Source organism: Haliotis cracherodii, unplaced genomic scaffold, assembly GCF_022045235.1.
Source record: "Haliotis cracherodii isolate W230 unplaced genomic scaffold, xgHalCrac1.p SCAF_9, whole genome shotgun sequence".
In the NCBI taxonomy this organism is placed as follows: Eukaryota; Metazoa; Mollusca; class Gastropoda; order Lepetellida; family Haliotidae; genus Haliotis; species Haliotis cracherodii.
In genome coordinates this window covers 38197314-38218175 of record NW_027266343.1, presented here as the reverse complement: position 1 = coordinate 38218175, position 20862 = coordinate 38197314, and the positions used below count along the sequence as shown (strand labels likewise).

General features: G+C 43.1%; 2 protein-coding genes across 2 annotated transcripts; both read left to right on the top strand.

The window, feature by feature from the left end:
- Nucleotides 1–6671: 6671 nt before the first annotated feature.
- Nucleotides 6672–7310, top strand: LOC139451869 (putative per-hexamer repeat protein 5). The gene has a single exon (XM_071233164.1). It carries the CDS (start codon nt 6672–6674, stop codon nt 7308–7310), a length of 639 nt encoding a protein of 212 aa, XP_071089265.1.
- Nucleotides 7311–12507: 5197 nt separating this feature from the next.
- On the top strand, nt 12508–13197 carry LOC139451868 (ATP-dependent RNA helicase glh-2-like). Its single transcript, XM_071233163.1, has one exon. It carries the CDS (start codon nt 12508–12510, stop codon nt 13195–13197), a length of 690 nt encoding a protein of 229 aa, XP_071089264.1.
- Nucleotides 13198–20862: the final 7665 nt, after the last annotated feature.

The window sequence follows — 20862 nt, the reverse complement described above, 5'->3', positions numbered from 1 at the left end:
CAGGCCCAACTCCCAGGGATGTTCTCCTACTTAGGGCCAGGAGCTTGGGGGGCCTACCCCGGCAACCTATTCTACAACTACAATAACTTCTACAACTACTACAATAACATGTACACTTCAATGTACCCGGGATTTCGACCAATGGGGCAGTTTGGACCAATGGGAGCGATGGGACAATTTGGACCAATGGGAGCGACGGGGCAGTTTGGACCAATGGGATCGATGGGACAGTTTGGACCAATGGGAGCGACGGGGCAGTTTGGACCAATGGGAGCGATGGGGCAGTTTGGACCAATGGGGCAGCTTGGCCCAATGGGACCATATCCCAATCCGATGTTTGGCTTTTCGGGTCCCAGGAATAATGATGATTAGGCAAGAACGCAAGGCTTTAATTTTCTTTAATTCTTTATTATATTGTTCATTCCTAACAGAACTTAAATACAATTGGCTACAATTGCAAATATCTATTAAGTCTATCAACAAATGATGGGATGGTTAAGTGGTTAAAGTGCCCATTAAGTAAGAAAACCGGGTCTATTCCAAACGTTGATGTTGGCCAAGTCGTCAAAGAAGGTGCAATTCGCTGAGCAGTGTGCGTCCCTTGGGCACGCCAGAAACATATGATCATGGGTTTGAATCCTTGTTTTCCCCGATAATGTTTCTAGGTTTGTCAGCACCATACCCGAACTTGTGGCTTTAACCAAAATCTGAGACCTGCATCACTTCGGGATTTCCTTCCACATTTAGCTGTCACGCCGTGATATAACTGGAATACTGTTAAAAGCGGCGTTAAACCCAACTCACTCACTCACTCAACTGTTGAAATGTAGTGAAATATAATGAATACAGCAATAGTAAAATAGAAAATAGGATCTCGAATAAGGCAGTATGAAACCAACAGAGAATGCCCGATGAAAGCTGGGAGGCCCAAAGCTTGCGGCTATGCATATTTATGTATTTATTTGAATGTATTTATTTGAATAACTGGGATACTGTTAAAAGCGACGTTAAGCCAAACCCACTCGCTCCCAACATTTATTCAATGTGTGAAGCCATTCATGGTGCCCGCCGTCTGTATAATACAAAAAAAGGGCCTAAAACCATCTTCACGCACTCCCTTAACAGTGAATACTTCCACCGTTGCGGAGGCTGAATGACGTCAGTCACCACACGTCCAAAAATACAGGTGTATCGACGTTTAATAGGCTTGTATTATTGTTTCAGATGTTATGGGACGACACAATATTTCTCCAAGTGACATGCAGGACAAGCCTCTCACCTTGACACGCCTTTCTCTTACTACAACTGTTGCAGCGCGCTTTAATCTGATTGTGCCACAACTATCAGATTCCAGGATGCATGCCCGAGTGATCGTGTGAACATGTGATGTCGTTGATGTATTGTATATGTGTAAACGGAGTATTTAACAGCTTCGTTACAATGAGGGGGCACGGGTGGCCCAGTCACCTGAGGCGCCGCCATTCGTTGTGCAGAATTACGTCCCTTGGGTACGCCAGAAACCTATGATTGTAGGTTCGAATCCGGGTCGCCCTTATTATGTTTATGTTGACTTACCCTACCCGTGCTCGTGGGTTTCACCAAAGTTGTAAACGTCGAGATCTGCATGACTTCGGGCTTTGCTCCCACATTGAGCTGATACCAGTGATATAACTGGAATAGTGTTCCCACTATACAATTGAAAATGAATATCATTTACTTTTAGTATGTCAATTTTGTACGGAAAATAGAAAGACTGTAATCCCTAGTTAATATTACATGTATCCACTATTAGCAACAAAGAATGTAAAACTCATAAAAAAATGGTATATATATATAAATGTGAAAAGAATTCTGTCTGTATAAAGTTACATTATATTATATATTTTTATTGATAAAGCATGACATTTGTCCCACTTGACCATGTGCAAAAGCTTTGTCTTATTTGTTTTACTCTTGGCCATATGGCCTTAGATGCCGAATAAATATTTTTTATGTTGACATCAAACACTAGTATATTTCTGTGGAAATGTGACAGTTAAGTTAGTTTGTATCTGATGATCATTTTTGACGCACCCAATCGATGGAATCGATTTCTATAGTAATGTGTCCCAGTTTATAAACTTCAATGCAATCTGTTCCAATTATAGGGCGCACCGGTGGTCTTCTAAGACGCCACAATTATCTATGCAGAGTTACGTCCCTTTCGGGTGTCCGAAACCTGTGATCGAGGGTTCAAATCTTAGGTTCGCTCTGAATATGTTTCTAGGTTTGTGAGCACCATACCCGGTAAACGTCTGAGACCTGCATCACTAAGACCAGATTTTCTCTAACATCAGAAAGCGGAAGGTTGTTTGTATCAAATTACGTTACAAGATGTTACTTTTTGTTGTTACCATGTTTACGCCCGGCAGGACTGGTCAGCTCTGAGCCAGTACACAGTGTCGGCATCCATGTTAAACTGCGGTCGGCATGGGGTCTCAGTAGGCTAGCACTCATCTTCCCGAGGGGGGCGGTCGGGTAGCCTAGTGGTTATAGCGTTCGCTCGTCACGCCGAAGACCCGGGTTCGATTCCCGACATGGGTACAATGTGTGAAGCCCATTTCTGGTGTCCCCCGCCGTGATATTGCTGGAATATTGCTAAAAGCGGCGTAAAACCATACTCACTCACTAACTCATCTTCCCGAGGCAAGAGTTAAGTCCAGGTTTCCACCCTTGCCGAACTAGGCTGGGATTCCTGGGCTCGATCGTAGCGCCACCATTGGTTATTATGAGTTATGTCCCTTCTAAGCCTCTCCTATGGACCAATCCGATTCCATCACTTGCATTTGTTTCAAACAAAATGGCGGTGTCCTGTAAAGACGATCTGATCAATAATCAAGATCTATATTGTGATAAAACGGGTCTTACATCGCGACGTGCATCAAATCACGTTTCGGCAAGGGTGGAAACTGGACCTTTATAGTCAGTTAACTCTCTTGCCTCGGGAAGATGGCTAGCACTATCAAACAAGCATTGGTTCGGACTCAGGACTCAATTTCATCTAACCTCGCCTTACCCCCAACATCAAGCTGACACGCCGTGATAGAACTGACACACTGTCCTAAGCGGCGTTAAGCCCAACTCACTCACTTACAAATTATATGACCGCCTCAGTGGTCTAGTGGAGAGCGGAAGGTCCGGGTTCGATCCCCATACCTAAAGATGTTAAAGGATGGTACTTGTTGTTTCCCTGTCTGGCGCACGGCATTAAGGGGCTAAAACAAGGACTGGTCGGCTCGGAGACAGAAAACTGTGTCTGGGGTGTTCATCTCACAACTGCGGCATGGTATCTCAGTGGGCTAGCATCATAAAATCTGCTCGTACAAGCAGCCACAGACACACACGCGCGCACGCACACGCACGCACACACACTGTAATCTAACCCATTTCACCTCACCTCACCTCACCTCACAAATTATATAAATGCCGTCGCAGAGGAGGATTAATGCTGCAAACAAACTCACATCGTTTAAAAAGACATATGCCACCTCTATTCTTCGTCTTACTGTGTGGTTGTTGGGATAAAGAGAAGAAAAATCTCTGCATTCTCAGATTGTCTGTACATACATAGAATTCTCAAAAAAGCAGCACACGACTTCTCGGCGTTCCATGTCCGTTCCTAAAAAAAGAATCCCATCACTAACACTATCCTTGCATGACACCTGACACGGCCTGGTGATCGCGTACAGGAAAACCGAACTGTATAGAGTGGAACCCTTTTAATACGTATCCTGCTCTAATGGAACAAGACATGGTGTGGTCTTTGTCTATTGTAATGGTTAAAAAAACACAAACAAATCTAACAGTACCAGAGGACTCTGATGAAGGAAGAAAAGGTTCAAAAGGTTCTTCGCTGAATTAATTTGTACATAGGTTTAGGTAGATATACAGAGCTAAATTGAAAATGTGACTTTTGGCAGAACAGCCAGTGTTCCATGACTGCCATGAATTCCGGGGACGGAATAGGCCCCACGTCCTCAACCCATGTCTGTGTCAGGGTAATCCTTGGATAGAATACGTCCCCCGGTACTTCATCTTTGTCTCTGTCAGGGTAATCCTGGGATAGAATACGTCCCCCGCAACTTCATCCATGTCTGTCAGGGTATTCCGGGGATAGAATACGTCCCCCGGTACTTCATCCATGTCTCTGTCAGGGTATTCCGGGGATATAATATGTCCCCCAGTACTTCACCCATGTCTCTGTCAGGGTATTCCTGGGATAGAATAATTCTCCCGGTACTTCATCAATGTCTCTGTCAGGGTATTCCGGGGATATAATACGTCCCCCAGTACTCCATCCATGTCTCTCTCAGGGTATTCCGGGGATAGAATACGTCCCCCGGTACTTCATCCATGTCTCTGTCAGGGTATTCCGGGGATATAATATGTCCCCCAGTACTTCATCTTTGTCTCTGTCAGGGTAATCCTGGGATAGAATACGTCCCCCGGTACTTCATCTTTGTCTCTGTCAGGGTATTCCGGGGATATAATATGTCCCACAGTACTTCATCTTTGTCTATGTCAGGGTAATCCTGGGATAGAATACGTCCCCCGGTACTTCATCCATGTCTCTGTCAGGGTATTCCTGGGATAGAATATGTCCCCCAGTACTTCATCTTTGTCTCTGTCAGGGTAATCCTGGGATAGAATACGTCCCCCGGTACTTCATCTTTGTCTCTGTCAGGGTAATCCTGGGATAGAATACGTCCCCCGGTACTTCATCCATGTCTCTCTCAGGGTATTTCGGGGATATAATATGTCCCCCAGTACTTCATCTTTGTCTCTGTCAGGGTAATCCTGGGATAGAATACGTCCCCCGGTACTTCATCCATGTCTCTGTCAGGGTATTTCGGGGATATAATACGTCCCCAAGTACTCCATCCATGTCTCTCTCAGGGTATTTTGGGGATATAATATGTCCCCCAGTACTTCATCCATGTTTCCCTGTGTGAATTCCAGCCATAGAATACGTCACCCAGAACGTCATCTACGTCCCCCAGAATTCCGGGGATAGAATACGTCCCCAGAACGTCATCCATGTCTCACTGTATGGATTCCGGGGACAGAATACGTCCCCAGAACGTCATCCATGTCTCACTGTATGGATTCCGGGGACATAATACGTCCCCAGAACGTCATCCATGTCTCACTGTATGGATTCCGGGGACATAATACGTCCCCAGAATGTCATCCATGTCTCACTGTATGGATTCCGGGGACAGAATACGTCCCCAGAACGTCATCCATGTCTCACTGTATGGATTCCGGTGACAGAATACGTCCCCCAGAACGTCATCCATGTCTCACTGTATGGATTCCGGTGTCAGAATACGTCCCCAGAACTTCATCCATGTCTCACTGTATGGATTCCGGTGACAGAATACGTCCCCAGTACGTCATCCGTGTCTCCCTGTAAGAATTCCGGGGACCGAATACGTCCCCAGAACTTGATCCATGTCTCCCTGTATGGATTCCGGGGACAGAATACGTCCCCAGAACGTCATCCATGTCTCACTTTATGGATTCCGGGGATAACATACGTCCCCAGGACTTCATCCATGTCTCACTGTAAGAATTCCGGGGACAGAATACGTCCCCAGAACGTCATCCATGTCTCACTGTATGGATTCCGGGGACAGAATACGTCCCCAGAACTTCATCCATGTCTCCCTGTATGGATTCCGGGGATAGAATACGTCCCCCAGAACTTCATCCATGTCTCACTGTAAGAATTCCGGGGACCGAATACGTCCCCAGAACGTCATCCATGTCTCACTGTATGGATTCCGGGGACAGGATACGTCCCCAGAACGTCATCCATGTCTCCCTGTAATAAAACTGATTATAAGTTGTGACTGCGGCGTTAAACAACATTCACTCACACACGACTCTTTAGTGGACAAGAAACATTGAACGCATCTGCATCATTTTTTCTCAATACGTACGGGTTGTTTCTGGGGAAGTCGTGGTGCACGCGTGGCCCAGTCGTCTAAGGCGCCGCAATTCGCTGTGCAGAGTTACGTCCCTTGGTTACAGCAGAAACATATGATCTTGACTCCCGGTTTGGCCCTATTATGTTTATAGGATTGTCAACACCATACCCCTGCTCGTTGGTTTCACCAGAGTAGTAAACGTCTGAGTTCTGCATCACTTCGGGCTTTCTTCCCACATAAGGGGCACGGGTGGCCCAGTCGTCTGAGGGGCCGCGATTCGCTGTGCAGAGTTGCGCCCTTGGGCACGCCAGAAACCTATGATTGTGGGTTCGAATCCCGGTTCGCCCCGATTATGTTTCTATGTTGGTCAGCACCATACCCGTCCTCGTGGGTTTCACCAGAGTGGTTAACGTCTGAGACCTGCATCACTTTGGGCTTTCCTCCCACATTAAGCTGACACGCCGCGATATAACTGGAATACTGTTAAAAGCGGCGTTAAACCCAACTCACTCACACCCAATTCTTCCCACATAACACTGTCATAAAACTGAAATACTGATAAAGCGGCGGTTAAACCAAACTCACTCACTCACTCTTATGTCATATTTGCTTCTGTGTTTTGTCCATCAGCATCAATGTTTATGTATATACATTCTCATGGTGTAATGCCTTTTCATTTATGTTCGCAGTCACCGAATAATGAAGGCTGTTCCAACCGTCCTCGTGTTATTGGTCGTTACCGTGGCAACACGCGCACAGTTTGGACTATATAACCCATTTAATCGCTTTGGCAGCTTTAGAAGGGGGCGCTCTCGAGGCTTTGGAGGTTTGAGGGGCTTCAACAACTTTAATAACTTCAATAACTTCAACAACCTTGGTTCATTAACGGGTTTCGCAGCGGGACTTAACGGGGGAAACGGAATCGTCGGGTTTCCAACAACTACCACGAACACCTTCACCGGGTTCAACGAATTCAACGGGGTCAACGGATTCAATGGGGTCAACGGATTAACTAATTTCCAGCCGGGTCTGAATGGTTTCCAAGGTTTCCCTACATTCTCCGGTTTCACGGGAGGACTCAACACCGGCGGCAACAACGTATTCGGATTCAACACCGGCGGCAACAACGTATTCGGATTCAACAACGGATTAAACAACGGATTCAACAATGTAAATGGCTTTGCTGGATTCGGAAATGGCTTCGCTGGATTCGGAAATGGCTTCGCTGGATTCGGAAATGGCCTCAGTGGATTCACCGGAACCGGAACCGGAACTGGCACTGGCACAGGGACAGGAACCGGAACCGGAACTGGGGTTGGTCCAGGCATCGCAGGATAGACTGCTATTGAAAAGGTACGTTTTATTTATAATCATAATTATAACTGACATAAGATAAAAACGAGTCAGCCCAGTAGTCCTATCACTAAGACGCAGCGGGGGTGTGGGGTGGCCAAGTGGTTACAGTCTTTCCTCATCACGCCGAAAACCCGGGTTCTGTTCAACACGTGTACAATATCTGGTGTCCTGCGTTGTGATGTTGCTGGAATATTGCAAAGTGGCGTAAAACCATACTCGCCGCCATTCACTTACTCACGAAGACACACAAGGTTATATTCCAATATGGACACAAATGTAGAAGGTCAATTATCGTGATGTTGCAGGAATATTGCAAAAGTGGCGTAAAACCATACTCGCCGACATTCACTTACTCACGAATAAACGCTTCTAAAGTCAAGGAATTAGAATTTAATTTCATTTTGAAGATATACTTGACACAATAATTTTGTTAAATAATTTTCTAACAAAATTGCCCTTTATACATGTAATCTTATTAACAATTTTGTTGCGTAATTATATCTTCATTTGTCCATTTTGGTTCGTATTATAATAATATTATTATTTTTGTTGAAGGTTTCAAACTCTGCCTTGGATGTCCTTGAAATGGTACCGTCGCTAGTCAGGCTGTCTTTGGTGTAGACTCAAGAAATAAATCAAACCTTTTCAAATTTACTGTGTTTGTCATTTCTCCGAACTGTGTTGCACCAAAAAACACGTGTCATAATTACGTGGTTCTCATTACTTGTACGCAGCAGTCTCTGCATTCAAACATTGAGTGGTTGGTGCGAATGGTCAAACATGATATGATATTTCCGCGAACACCTGTCGTCATTACAGATTTTCAGTGATTCATTCATATAGGCCCACTATGTTGCCTTTTACGTCCAAATGACAAAGTTGAAAAATTAAATGTTATGTTTATTCAATATTTCAATTATATGATAGAAAGAAGGCGTGAATGGTGGTCCCAGACTTGCATCTTACCTTTCAGGTGTTTCCGGCTGGACAGTTCCCAAGTACCTGACACTCGTCTACCACGAGCAGTTTCCGACAGGACAGTTCCCCGGTACCCCGTACTCGTCTACTACGAGGGGTTTCCGGCTGGACAGCTGCCTAAAAACCACACCCTTATTCCGATGGATGTCCGGCTAGACAGGTCCCCAGTACCTGACACTCGTCTACCACGAAGGGTTTCCGGCTAGACAGTTCCCCATTACCCCGTACGCGTCTAACACGAGGGGTTTCCGGCAGCACAGGTCCCCAGTACCCCGTACTCGTCTACCATGTGGGGTTTCCGGCTAGACAGTTCCCCTGTACCCCGTACTCGTCTACCACGAAGGGTTTCCGGCTGGACAGTTCCCCAGTACGTCGTACTCGTCTACCACGAAGGGTTTCCGGCAGGACAGAACCCCAGTACCTCGTATTCGTCTTTTCCGAGGGGTTTCGGGCAGGCCAGCTCCTCAGTACCCCGTATTCGTCTACCAAGACGAATTGTTTCTTAATTAACCTTCGTTTTGAACCTGACAAAAAACAAACATAATTCAGTACAAGAAAGATATTGCTGTTTCCGTTTGTTAAAACCAGTTGATGATTCTCAACCAGTCATTGTTAACAAACACGTGGAACTGCATAAACACTGATCTCGGTAATGCCATGTCTATCGGTTGTATCTTGGCTGTTAAGGTTAGGTCTGCCTACAAGGAATAATAGCTACAGAGTATGTGAAAGTGTAATCTTCAGTACTGGAGGAAATAAAGACAGCAAATCCTATAGGTGCGACAACAAATCCTATAGAGTGTGTTGCTTCAGCTCAGTGACTGTGTAACGCGTCCGTGCACACAGGTGGGCTGTTCCACAACGTTGGAGTTCACTATTGCCTACACTGTTGCAACAGACTAACTGAATACCCTGTATATGCTTCTCCTGTGGTATCTCGTGTTTATTCCTGATAGTTCATGGCTTGGTGTAAATAGGAAAATGTTGTAAGAAATTTTGTTTTACTTATTTATTTAGTTTACTCAAAGTGGAGAGGGAAATATATAGTTATAGAAAATCCCTGTCATGAATTCTAAGAAATACAGTACACTACGGTTATAACAAACACGCTTATAACGAACGTACGGATATAACGAACTTACTTTTTTGGTCCGACTATTTGCTGTAGTTATGCTGTATATATGCTTATAACGAACTACGGTTATAACGAACTAAAATTAGTATTCCCTTTGAGTTCGTTATAACGGTACTTTACTGTACTTCACAAATCTTTGATTGCTACAGGTACAGACTCAATAACCTGACATTAACGTGTGTAGACTGGAAATGTGTTCAGGGTTGCTGCCTGGGAAGTGTACCACAGTGGGCAAGTTTTCCGGAGCTAGTCTCCACACAACCATTTCCGAGAGGACCAGGTAGCACTGAAGGGAGTAGTTCTCTGCGTCAGCGAGGTCAGTCCAAGACAACTCCGATGATCAGAATCAGCAGGTCCTTGACTAGGATATGAGGCAACTAGACCTTCACGGGGTCCTTCCTACCGTTCACTGAAGAATGGAACAAGCAGAGACGGAAGATGGGACAGTAGGTCCATGGACAACACCTGGGTCGATGACCAGCCGTCTTGGGACCCGGAAACCACCATCACCACCTCGGTCCTTGGAGAAACATCCAGCTCGAGGAATGGCACTCTCATCTCAAGAAGGTGGTGCAGACGCCCATCCTATCACAGTTGCTCTTGTCAAGGTGCTGCAGAGCTTTGAGAAGACCGAGAGAAAAACGTTGACCCAGATGACCCATGGCGACCGCCCACCACCCCACACGAGGACTTACAGTGAGATTGACCAGAGGTTGCCAAGACTTAAAGATCAGCACCGAGCAGGAAGGAGACTTGTCTTGAGCATCTGACTGCTGCCGGACATGTAGTCAAGAGTGAGTGAGTGAGTTGGGTTTAACGCCGCTTTTAACATTATTCCAGTTATATCACGGCGTGTCAGCTTAATGTGGAAGGAAAGCCCGAAGTTATGCAAGTCTAAGACGTTTACCACTTCGGTGAAACCCACGAGCACGGGTATGGTGCTGACAAACCTAGAAACATAATCGGGGCGAACCGGGATTCGAACCCACAATCATAGGTTTCTGGCGTGCCCAAGGGACGCAACTCTGCACAGCGAATTGCGGCGCCTCAGACAATTGGGCCACCCGTGCCCCCTGTAGTCAAGATGGACTCGTTCTCTCTGAAAAAGTCACAGGAATAAAAAATATCAATATCCTTAACCGTTTTAATTTAATACCATTACAGAAGGCATCTGTACACCTACTCGAGCAGGACTGTACCACTATATTTCCCTATATTTATAGAGAAAACCACTGGTGCATGAATTTGTTCATCATACCTCAATGATGAGATCTGATTGGTCCACGTGACCTTGGTAAAATATTATGTATCCCGCCTTTGAGCCAAATATTCTTTCAGCAGGAGAATAAATCCCTTATACCCCGCCACGAACAAGTCAGGCTGCACGTGGATTTCTGCGATGCAGGATAAATCACTTATACGGAACGAAATCGGTAAATGACCACACGAACAGTTAACAAAATATTTTGAAGCACACAGATTTTGGTTTACGATAAAAAAAAGGCAATACAATGGATCAAATAAGTGTCGCCAGCAATACGTAACAGGCCCTATAACACAAGGGAAGTAACACTAAAGAGCATACTCCCAGAACAGATTGACAGCTACAGTACTCGGCATCCTTCGGGCGCCAGTCACGCTTTGTCGCCAGAAACAAACACGCTGGCATCGACAATCACCAGAAACAAACACGCTGGTATCGACAATCACCAGAAACAAACACTCTGGCATCAACAATCACCAGAAACAAACCAACAACAATCTCAACTGCCATATAACAAATATATATCGGTTATACATTGTAAATCTGCGGTTGTCTGTTGGTTACACAGTGTATTTTAGTTGTAAATCGACCGGATATCGATTCTATTACGATTCATAACCTCCGGACAAATCTCTTCATATCATACGTACTCGCAGATCGCACAAATGAGTATCATGATTGACAAAAAAATCAGTTTGCCGAAAGATGTATAGACTTATTATGAACAACAAAATGTTAGTCATTTCCCTGATGCTTCAAAGACTCTGCTGTCAATTTGAGTGATTTGACTGACAGATTACATGGGTTATGCCCCCTCGGATAATCACGGCGCTGATTGCATTGCATGCCCATGGGATAATATATAAAACCGTAAAACGCTTTTCGATCGGAACCAGAAGCTCGGCCCGACCGTCTGTTCAAGGTGAGTCTTTTATATTCAGGGTTCTGTGTTGTGTTTGGTGAATTAGCTTACAAGAATACATTTTTTGTCTTTGTTACTACTCTACAACACTGAGGTGAGGTGAAATTGGGTTTAACGTCGCGTTCAAGATTACTGCACGTGCGAATCTGTGTGTGTGTGTGTGTGTGTGTGTGTGTGTGTGTGTGTGTGTGTGGCTGCTTGTACTAGTCCGGACTGATGCCGATGTATTGTGCTTGCTCACTGAGATACCATGCCGCAGTTTAACGTGAATACCCCACTCAGACACAGTACACTAACTCCGAGCCGACCAGTCCTTGTTTAAGCCTATAATAAATAATCGAATCTGGACCAGTCAATCCAGCGATTGGCATCATGAGCAATTATCTACGCATTTGGGATATGATGACATCCATCAACCAAGTCAGCCAGCCTGACCACCCGATCCCGTTAGTCGCCTTCAATTCTGACCGGGAATCTTAACGGGTGTTCTCAGACATTGAGAATTACAGAACTCATATACCGATAGAATCAAATATGCGAACGGGGAGACTTTGTTGTATAGCATGTAGATGTTTTCTAAATGTGCTGACGGGGCAGATACTAACGCTGATCACACATCATCGGACACCTTTTTAAGCATTAATATTGCCTCGCGTCCATTTTATATTTGTCCATCAGTATATGTTCTGTATTAGACACATACAGTAGGTCGGGCAGTTTATCCTTTTCGCAAACACCTGGTGTCATCAGTGATTTTCAGTGCTCCCTTTCACTGTTATTTCGACTTTTACGCCCAATGGAATCTGTTTCGTCGGATAATCGAGACTGGTTATTCTCTGGTGTTGACGTGTTTATTTTATTTTGACAGTTACCCCTAACAATGAAGTCTGTTCCCACCCTCCTCGTTTTACTGGCTGTCGTCTTGGCAACAAACGCGCAAATAGGACTATTTAACCCGTATAATCGGTTTGGTAGCTTTGGACGCATTGGCAGACTCGGAGGAGGCTTTGGAGGCTTAAGAGGCTTAGGAGGCTTAAGCGGACTCGGCAACGTCGGTGGTAGTTTTGGCTTCCTGGCCGTTCCGAGAACCACTGTCGGCTTTGGCTTCGGCTTTCCCACAACAGGAACCGGACAAACCAACTTAAACGGTCTAAACGGATTCAATACCTTCCAGCCGGGCCTGAACGGTTTCCAGGGATTTCCGGGTTTCTCCGGTTTTACTGGGGCAAACATAAATGGTTTAAACCAATTCGGTTTCAACAACGGATTCAACACCGGATTGAACGGATTGAACGGATTCAACACCGGATTGAACGGATTCAACACCGGATTGAACGGATTGAACGGATTCAACACCGGATTGAACGGATTCAACACCGGATTGAACGGATTCAACAACGGATTCAACACCGGATTGAACGGATTCACCAACGGGTTCAGCGGTTTCACTGGATTAAATGGATTCACCGGATTTAATAGCAATGGTTTAACTTTACCAACCACAACAGGGACAGGAACTGGGACGGGCACAGGAACAGGAACTGGAATTGGTGACGGCATCAATGGGTAGAACGGGTTTGAAAACAGGTATTTTTCCCCTTAACATCTTATCATTAAGATTTTTGGCAATAAAATAGCATGGTCAAGGTCTCGATTTCACACATACACAGAAATAAATCTTTTCATAATCCTGCAACATTTCTAAAAGTACCATGGATTTATCTGTAGAATGGGATACATTGAACTTTAAATATTATGTCCGTAATCAGATTTAAATATACCTTTCATTCTAATAATTTTGTTGTGTTATATTTCTAAAAGTACTATGGATTTATCTGTAGAATTGGATGCATTGAACTTTATATACTATGTCCGTAATCACATTTAAATATACCTTTCATTCTAATAATTTTGTTGTGTTATATTTCTAAAAGTACTATGGATTTATCTGTAGAATTGGATGCATTGAACTTTATATACTATGTCCGTAATCACATTTAAATATACCTTTCATTCTAATAATTTTGTTGTTATATTTCTAAAAGTACCATGGATTTATCTGTAGAATGGGATGCATTGAACTTTATATACTGTGTCCGTAATCAGATTTAAATATACCTTTGTTTCTAATAATTTTGTTGCGTTATATTTCTAAAAGTACCATGGATTTATCTGTAGAATGGGATGCATTGAACTTTATATATTATGTCCGTAATCTGATTTAAATATACCTTTCATTCTAATAATTTTGTTGTGTTGATAAATGGCAGCCATTGTGGTGGTAAGGTTGTTATTATTTCTGTTGAAGGTATCACACTCCCGGAAGTCCTTTACGTTGCTCCGTCGCTTGTCTGGTTGCCTCAGCTGTAGGGTCGGAGAAAGAAAATAAGAAAATAAAGCTCTTGAGCACTGATGAAGTTCTGTCATTTTTTTCATTCTGAGACCTGTGATGAAACAATCCCCCTGGGGGACTCCTGACCCCACGTATGTTTGTCTTAAGCCGACGTCTAAAGTGTATCGGGTGGCCAGACTCGGTCAATCGGTCATTTTACCTCGACGGCGGTCATAATATCAACCTCTGGTTTGGCAGGTCAAGAAATAGCTGAACTATTGGTGACATAAAACAGTATTCACTCACTCACTCATTCGAAAAGGTTCAAATCATTTTCTGCCTTCCAGTTGACGTCATATTGCTGTTGACGTTGGTGTTTGCGATGTTCATGGTTTAAAATTAATTCTTTTTTTGGATAAAGTGGATCACGGACGGTCCAGGCGTTAAATATCTGAACAGAGTTGTTTCCCTTAGGTGTTCGTGGATCCTATTATCGCGGGTTTGAATTCAAGATTCCCCCGGTGTATGAATCTGTTTTACAGCACCATACAATGCTGATGGGTTTCACCAGTCTACAACGTGTTGCTATAACTGAAACCCAAGTCACTCACTTACGTACTTATTGGTTAAACGTATTGTTGCGTTCGGGTAAGATGCCCTCTGTGATCCTGGTACCTTCGACTGTACCTTATTTCTACTTCCGAGTGAACCAGAAGTAGACATCTTTGATGTAGAGGAGTACAACACACTCCCGGAAGTTTAGAGACAAAAACATGCTGTAAGTGTTCAGCGCTGTTTTGATGGCTTTTTTCAAATCAGTCTGAACATAGCGCCAAAACACATCGCACAAACACGACACCTGGGGACTTGGTCATTTTGTCGACAGCGGCAAGGAGAGTGATGAACACATGAAGGAAGAAATTAGTAAAAGCCATTTTAAAGACACAAATGAAGCGATTGGTAACATATTATATTTGCTCATATACTGAACAAGTTAGGAATCATGAATATTTTGGTAGATATGTATATGCAATTGTGTCCTCAGTCTTCGCCAACCACGTTTTTTGTTCAGTATATAAGTTGTAACAAACGAAACAAGTTTTGTTTCTTCTGTGTTGTTTATCGCTGCACTCAGCAATATTCCAGCGATATGACGTCGGTAAATAATCGAGTCTGGAACAAACAAGCTAGTGATTGATATCATGAGCATCAATCCACGCAGTTGGGATACGATGACATGCATCAACCAAGTCTGCGAGCCTGACCCCCCGATCCCGTTAGTCGCCTCTTACGACAAGCATAGTCGCCTTTAATGACAAGCGTGAGTTACAGAACACCTATTCTACCACGGATCTACACGGGTAGAAACGAAACAAGTATTGCCATGACAAAATCCAGAGGTTTTCGTTAGGGCCATAATACTTTTTTCTGCTTCGGCTTCAAGACAAACATTTTCTGAAACATCTCAAGGGAAGAATCAAACATTAACACCTATATTTCCAGACACCCAGATTACAAGTGAATAATGCATGTTGTCGCAGAACGTAAAGCCAAATTTCAACGATTTTCTGGAACAAATTATTTTTTCACACAGAAAAAGAACCAAAAGAAGACATACACATAAAATGCTGATAAATGTACAAGTATTTAAGCAAACTGAGCAGAGAAACTGTCCAGGCAGAGATACGAAAACATGCAGAGAAACGGACGTACAATACTTTCATTCAGAAGACATACCTTAGCCTCACGTACCTAAAACGTCAATTTTGAAGAAACAAAAACAGGAGTTGCAGCAAAATAATAACGTTACTATAGAAAGGAACTGTATAAAAACAAAGTATCACTGATATAATATGAGTACGAAAATAAACGAGATTACTGCATTATAAGAAATGAATTAGGAAGTTATTCTTGATGTGCGAAGGTAAATTTCTTAAACGTTTTTGACGAAGATGATGATATACTGGACTTTTTTTTAGAGAAAGCGATGTTTAACCAAAACGACCATCACGTCTACCAATATGTTTGTAAATGGGTAGTTCTGCAACCCTTAGTAATGATGATGATGATGATGTTGATGATGATGATGATGATGATGATGATGATGATAATAATAATAATAATAATAATAATAATACTATTAACTACTACTACTACTAATAATAATGATTCCATTTTTACTCCATACCAGCTCGTGTGCTCATGGCGCCTACATTATTACACCAGTCAATGGATCAGTGAGCATTCGATTTTCATGGGGAGTATACAACCCAAGCTGCCTGTGAGGCGCTAAATGGTTAACAGCCACATTACCATCTCATCCTGCCGGGTACCCACTCACTGCTGGGTGAACAGAGACACATTTCGATCAAAGTCACATGCCTAAGGAGACACTACATGTGGTACATGTGCTTCAGTGTGGGGCAGGACCGAAGCCCTAGAAACTCGCAGGAGTCAAGATGCTGAACGTGGTCACCCACGTAATTGATAAAATAATTTTACTCCTTGCGTCTTTTGATTTTATGTTCAACATGTAGGTTTCTATACAGAACGATTGTTTAATTTCAGAATAAAATCCAATGATGAACAGTTGGAAATATACGAAAATACAGATTGCACGTGGCAATTGTTTATCCTTGTTTCAAATTTAAACGAAAAGGTTTCTTTCTTGCCAACACCCTATGCATCCCATACAAAACTATATCCATATCGAAACCATATCGTTTTAATATGATACACCCACATTTTTGTCCTAACTTGTCTAGCTTGTAAAGGGGCTCTCACACTTTGCCGAGTTGCGTCCCGAGTATTGACCCGAGCTGACTCGGGGGTACTCGCATGGAGCTCGTAGCGAGGTCGGGGTAACTCGGGATACCTCGTACTCATCTACGAGAGTTTTGGAACTGCTCAAAACAGTCGGGCCGCCAGCAAACTCCTAGTAAACTCGTAACAAACTCGTAACACACTCGTCCTACTCGTAGTACCTCGTGGCGACCTCGTGGTGCTCGTACAGAACTCGTAGCGTACCCGTATGATACTCGTATATATGTAGTCTCTTCCCGAGTCCTAACCGAGTTAGGCTCGGGAGAGCTCGGCAACCACCTCGGCAACCACCTCGGCAAAGTGTGAGAGCTCTGTTTTGGATATCTGATTTCTGGCAGTTCATGAAGTCTGAGCCAGTATTTAACCAATAAAGAATCAACAAAATTTAATGTCTCCCACATTCAGCTAGGATAGCAACATTAGTACAATTATAACTAACACCTAAGACATATTTGCAAAATCTTACATGAAATTGTTTAAGACAGTCCATTTTTGGAATTCCCATATCTCAGATGCATACGAACTGATTGGTTTATCTGGACATAAAAGATTTTGAATAGAGCTGCAGGGGATATATCTTGTAAACTCTTAACAATGATTTTTACAGAGGACAGTGCTTTGTTAGCTTTATTTTACGGTGGCCCATGAGAGACATGGAGTCTGTTTTTCAATATTTTGATGTTTCACTTACTTTTATCATAACCTTTTGCAAATAAACACAATTTGTCGTACAAATATGTGATAAATCATGTATAAAAACAACCGAAAACATGGAAAATGTACTTTCAAGTAGCTATTGAGTCGCTGAAATGTGAAGCGAAAATGTCAAAAACTAAAATGGAAATGTCAAAGATCAAAACGAAAAGGTCAGGTTATCGTAACCTTTTGCAAATTAACACGATTTGTCTTACAAATATGTGATAAATCATGTGTAAAGAAGATATTGAATCGTTGAAAAGTGAAACGAAAAAGTGACATTTTCGTTTCACTTTTCAACGATTCAATATCTTCTTTACACATGATTTATCACATATTTGTAAGACAAATCGTGTTAATTTGCAAAAGGTTACGATAAAAGTAAGTGAAATATCAAAATATTGAAAAACAGACTCCATGTCCCTTATGGGCCACCGTAACTTTTAGATTTTTCAATCTCTCCATACTGATGCCTCTGTTAAACAAGACAGGCATCATGATGACGAACAGCCCAGCTGTCTGATATCTCATCGTGAAAACTCATCGTCATCGAAAGTAAGTCATCATCGATGAGTGAGTGAGTATGGTTTTACGCCGCTTTTAGCAATATTCCAACGGCAGGAGACACCAGAAATGGGCTTTACACATTGTACCCATGTCGGGAATCAAACACGGGTCATCGGCGTGACGAGCGAACGCTCTAACCACTAGGCTACCCGACCGCCCCCATCAACGATGACAGCATCTTGGATGTTTAAAACAGTGTTCAGCCCTTGAAGCACGACCAATTGAAGGCACGGTCTATATGAAGGTGTTATTAAAAGCCTCCACATGAATCCAAAAATATCATTTGTTGCTTTAGAATAAAACAGTTCTTTACGATGACGACACATCTGTCTGAATTTATTTCGGACCTTACGAAACTCTCAAATATCCAAATTCACCTGTGAGTCTAAAACTGTCCAGTAATTTATATTTGACAACTTTCAACTTCCTGCAGTCTTTATCAAACCATGCAGCACTCTTGGAGAACTTATTGTTATTTACACTCGGTGTCACACCACAGCTCAAAGCGGACGATTCTATACTGTCAATAAGAGTATGGGAAGCAAGCGATGTATTATTCGATGAAATGTTATCAAACTCCTCCAGAGAAAGCATATCTTACTCACTTTCTGAAGCCTTTTTCAATGTCTCTGCTTTTGCTGGATGCCACAACCGTTTCTAAACAGCAGAGATGTCATAATTGAGTGAGTGAGTTGTGTTTAACGCCGCTTTTAACAGTACTCCAGTTATATCACGGCGTCTCAGCTTAATGTGGGAGGAAAGCTCGAAGTGATGCAGGTCTCAGACGTTTACCACTTCGGTGAGTGAGTGAGTTGGGTTTAACGCCGCTTTTAACAGTATTCCAGTTATATCACGGCGTGTCAGCTTAATGTGGGAGGAAAGCCCGAAGTGAAGCAGGTCTCAGACGTTAACCACTTCGGTGAAACCCACGAGCACGAGTATGGTGCTGACAAACCTTGAAACATAATCGGGGCGAACCCACAATCATAGGTTTCTGGCGTGCCCAAGGGACGCAACTCTGCACAGCGAATCGCGGCGCCTTAGACGACTGGGCCACCCGTGCCCCCTGATGCCATAAGACTATATCTTTCTCATAGCGTTTCAGTTGACATGTTATCGGGAAATGATCCGATTCTGCCCTGGCTTCAACATAATTAAAGGAAGTAATTTCACTTTAATCTGTATCTGACAGAAAAGCCTAAATTATTAAAATTACTAGATTGTATCTTTCGATACATTTTAATGTCAAAACTATGTATGTCCCAATCTTAAAATTCAGAACATGTAACTAATTCACCAATTGAAACCGGCCGTTGGAATAATGTAAAGGAGGAAGATCGTGTATGTGAACTGTACAACTCTCCTTCAGTTGCATTCGTCACCACTCGCCCCTTTCCGTAACCTGCAAGAAGACTCATCCCCCTATCGATTATTTTTATGTGCGAAAATACGACAAACCAATCAGAGTGCGCGTATGATTTCAAGTTCTTCGTCAAAGAATCCCTCGGAAATATTTTTTGATCTTATGTATGTCTTGCATCTTAAAATATACCCAAGACACAGTTAAATGTGTTCAACCATACTGTATAATACCGCATGTCCCGATGTGCTTTAACTTGCATCTGAAATATATACACTATATAGGGAAATATATGTGAACCATTACGCAAAGAGTTGACAATTGTTTTAGGTATGCCCGTTTGCGCCAAGACGGAACCCGGTCGCAAAAATGGCCATCAGAGGGGCACGAGTCGCTATTCGGCTTGTCCCGGAATAACACGAGTTGGTCACGAATGGCTTGTCCCGGAATAACACGAGTTGGTCACGAATGCTTCAGTTGTACACGGATGTCATTATTTGTTTAGATGCCAAGCTCTGTTAAACATAGACTTGTATACTTACGAATTTCCTACCAAAATAAATGGTCTAATTTGTATACATTGTTGTCCAGTCAAAACGCCAGAGATCTTCAGAACCTTTCAAGATTTATCGATGAATTTTTTTAAAGCAGTACGAAAACACAAAACAGAAAAGAGGTAATATATCCCTGCATGGCATGCTGCCATCTGGTCACATAGTAATACTTAATGTGAACATGCTTATTCTTGTGTACTCTTTCGTACCGCCGCCGACGGTTTGGAGAGAATAAACCGTTCTGTTCTGTTCAACACTGAAATTTAAAATAGACCTAAATAAATCAGTTGAACACAACATGTAGTCAACACTACTAGCGCCTCTGTTTACAAAACATGTAAAAGCACCTACAGAGTCACCCCGAGATCTACCGTTCAAAATACGGATTCCGTGGCGTCAATATGAGTTGCTCTACGGTGGCACCCGTCACAAACACATGCACCGGCAAGTTAATTGTTCACCTGAAAAAGCACCGGAACATATGGTACAAATCAAAATAGGGTACTGCATCGGACATCATTTTTGTCACTGATGAGTCAAATTTGGAAATGTCCTCCCCATGTCTACCGTAATTGTTTTGGAAATCTTTACTGTGGCCTTGAATGTTGTAACCTTGATCAAGCAACGTCTGAGCAAGAGTCTTATGGCCAAAATGATTTCTGATGCAATTCCCTATTTTGACTTGTACCATATGTTTCCGTGCTTTCCACGCAATTGGGATACGATGACATGCACCAACCACCCGATCCCGTTAGTCGCCTCTTACGACAATCACCGTCGCCTTTCACTGCAAGCATGGGTTGCTGAAGACCTATTCTACCCTGGATTTTCACTGGTGCGAACACCTAGTATCCTTCATAAGCGTGTGCTTATTACTTAACGTACATCGTATATCTTATTATT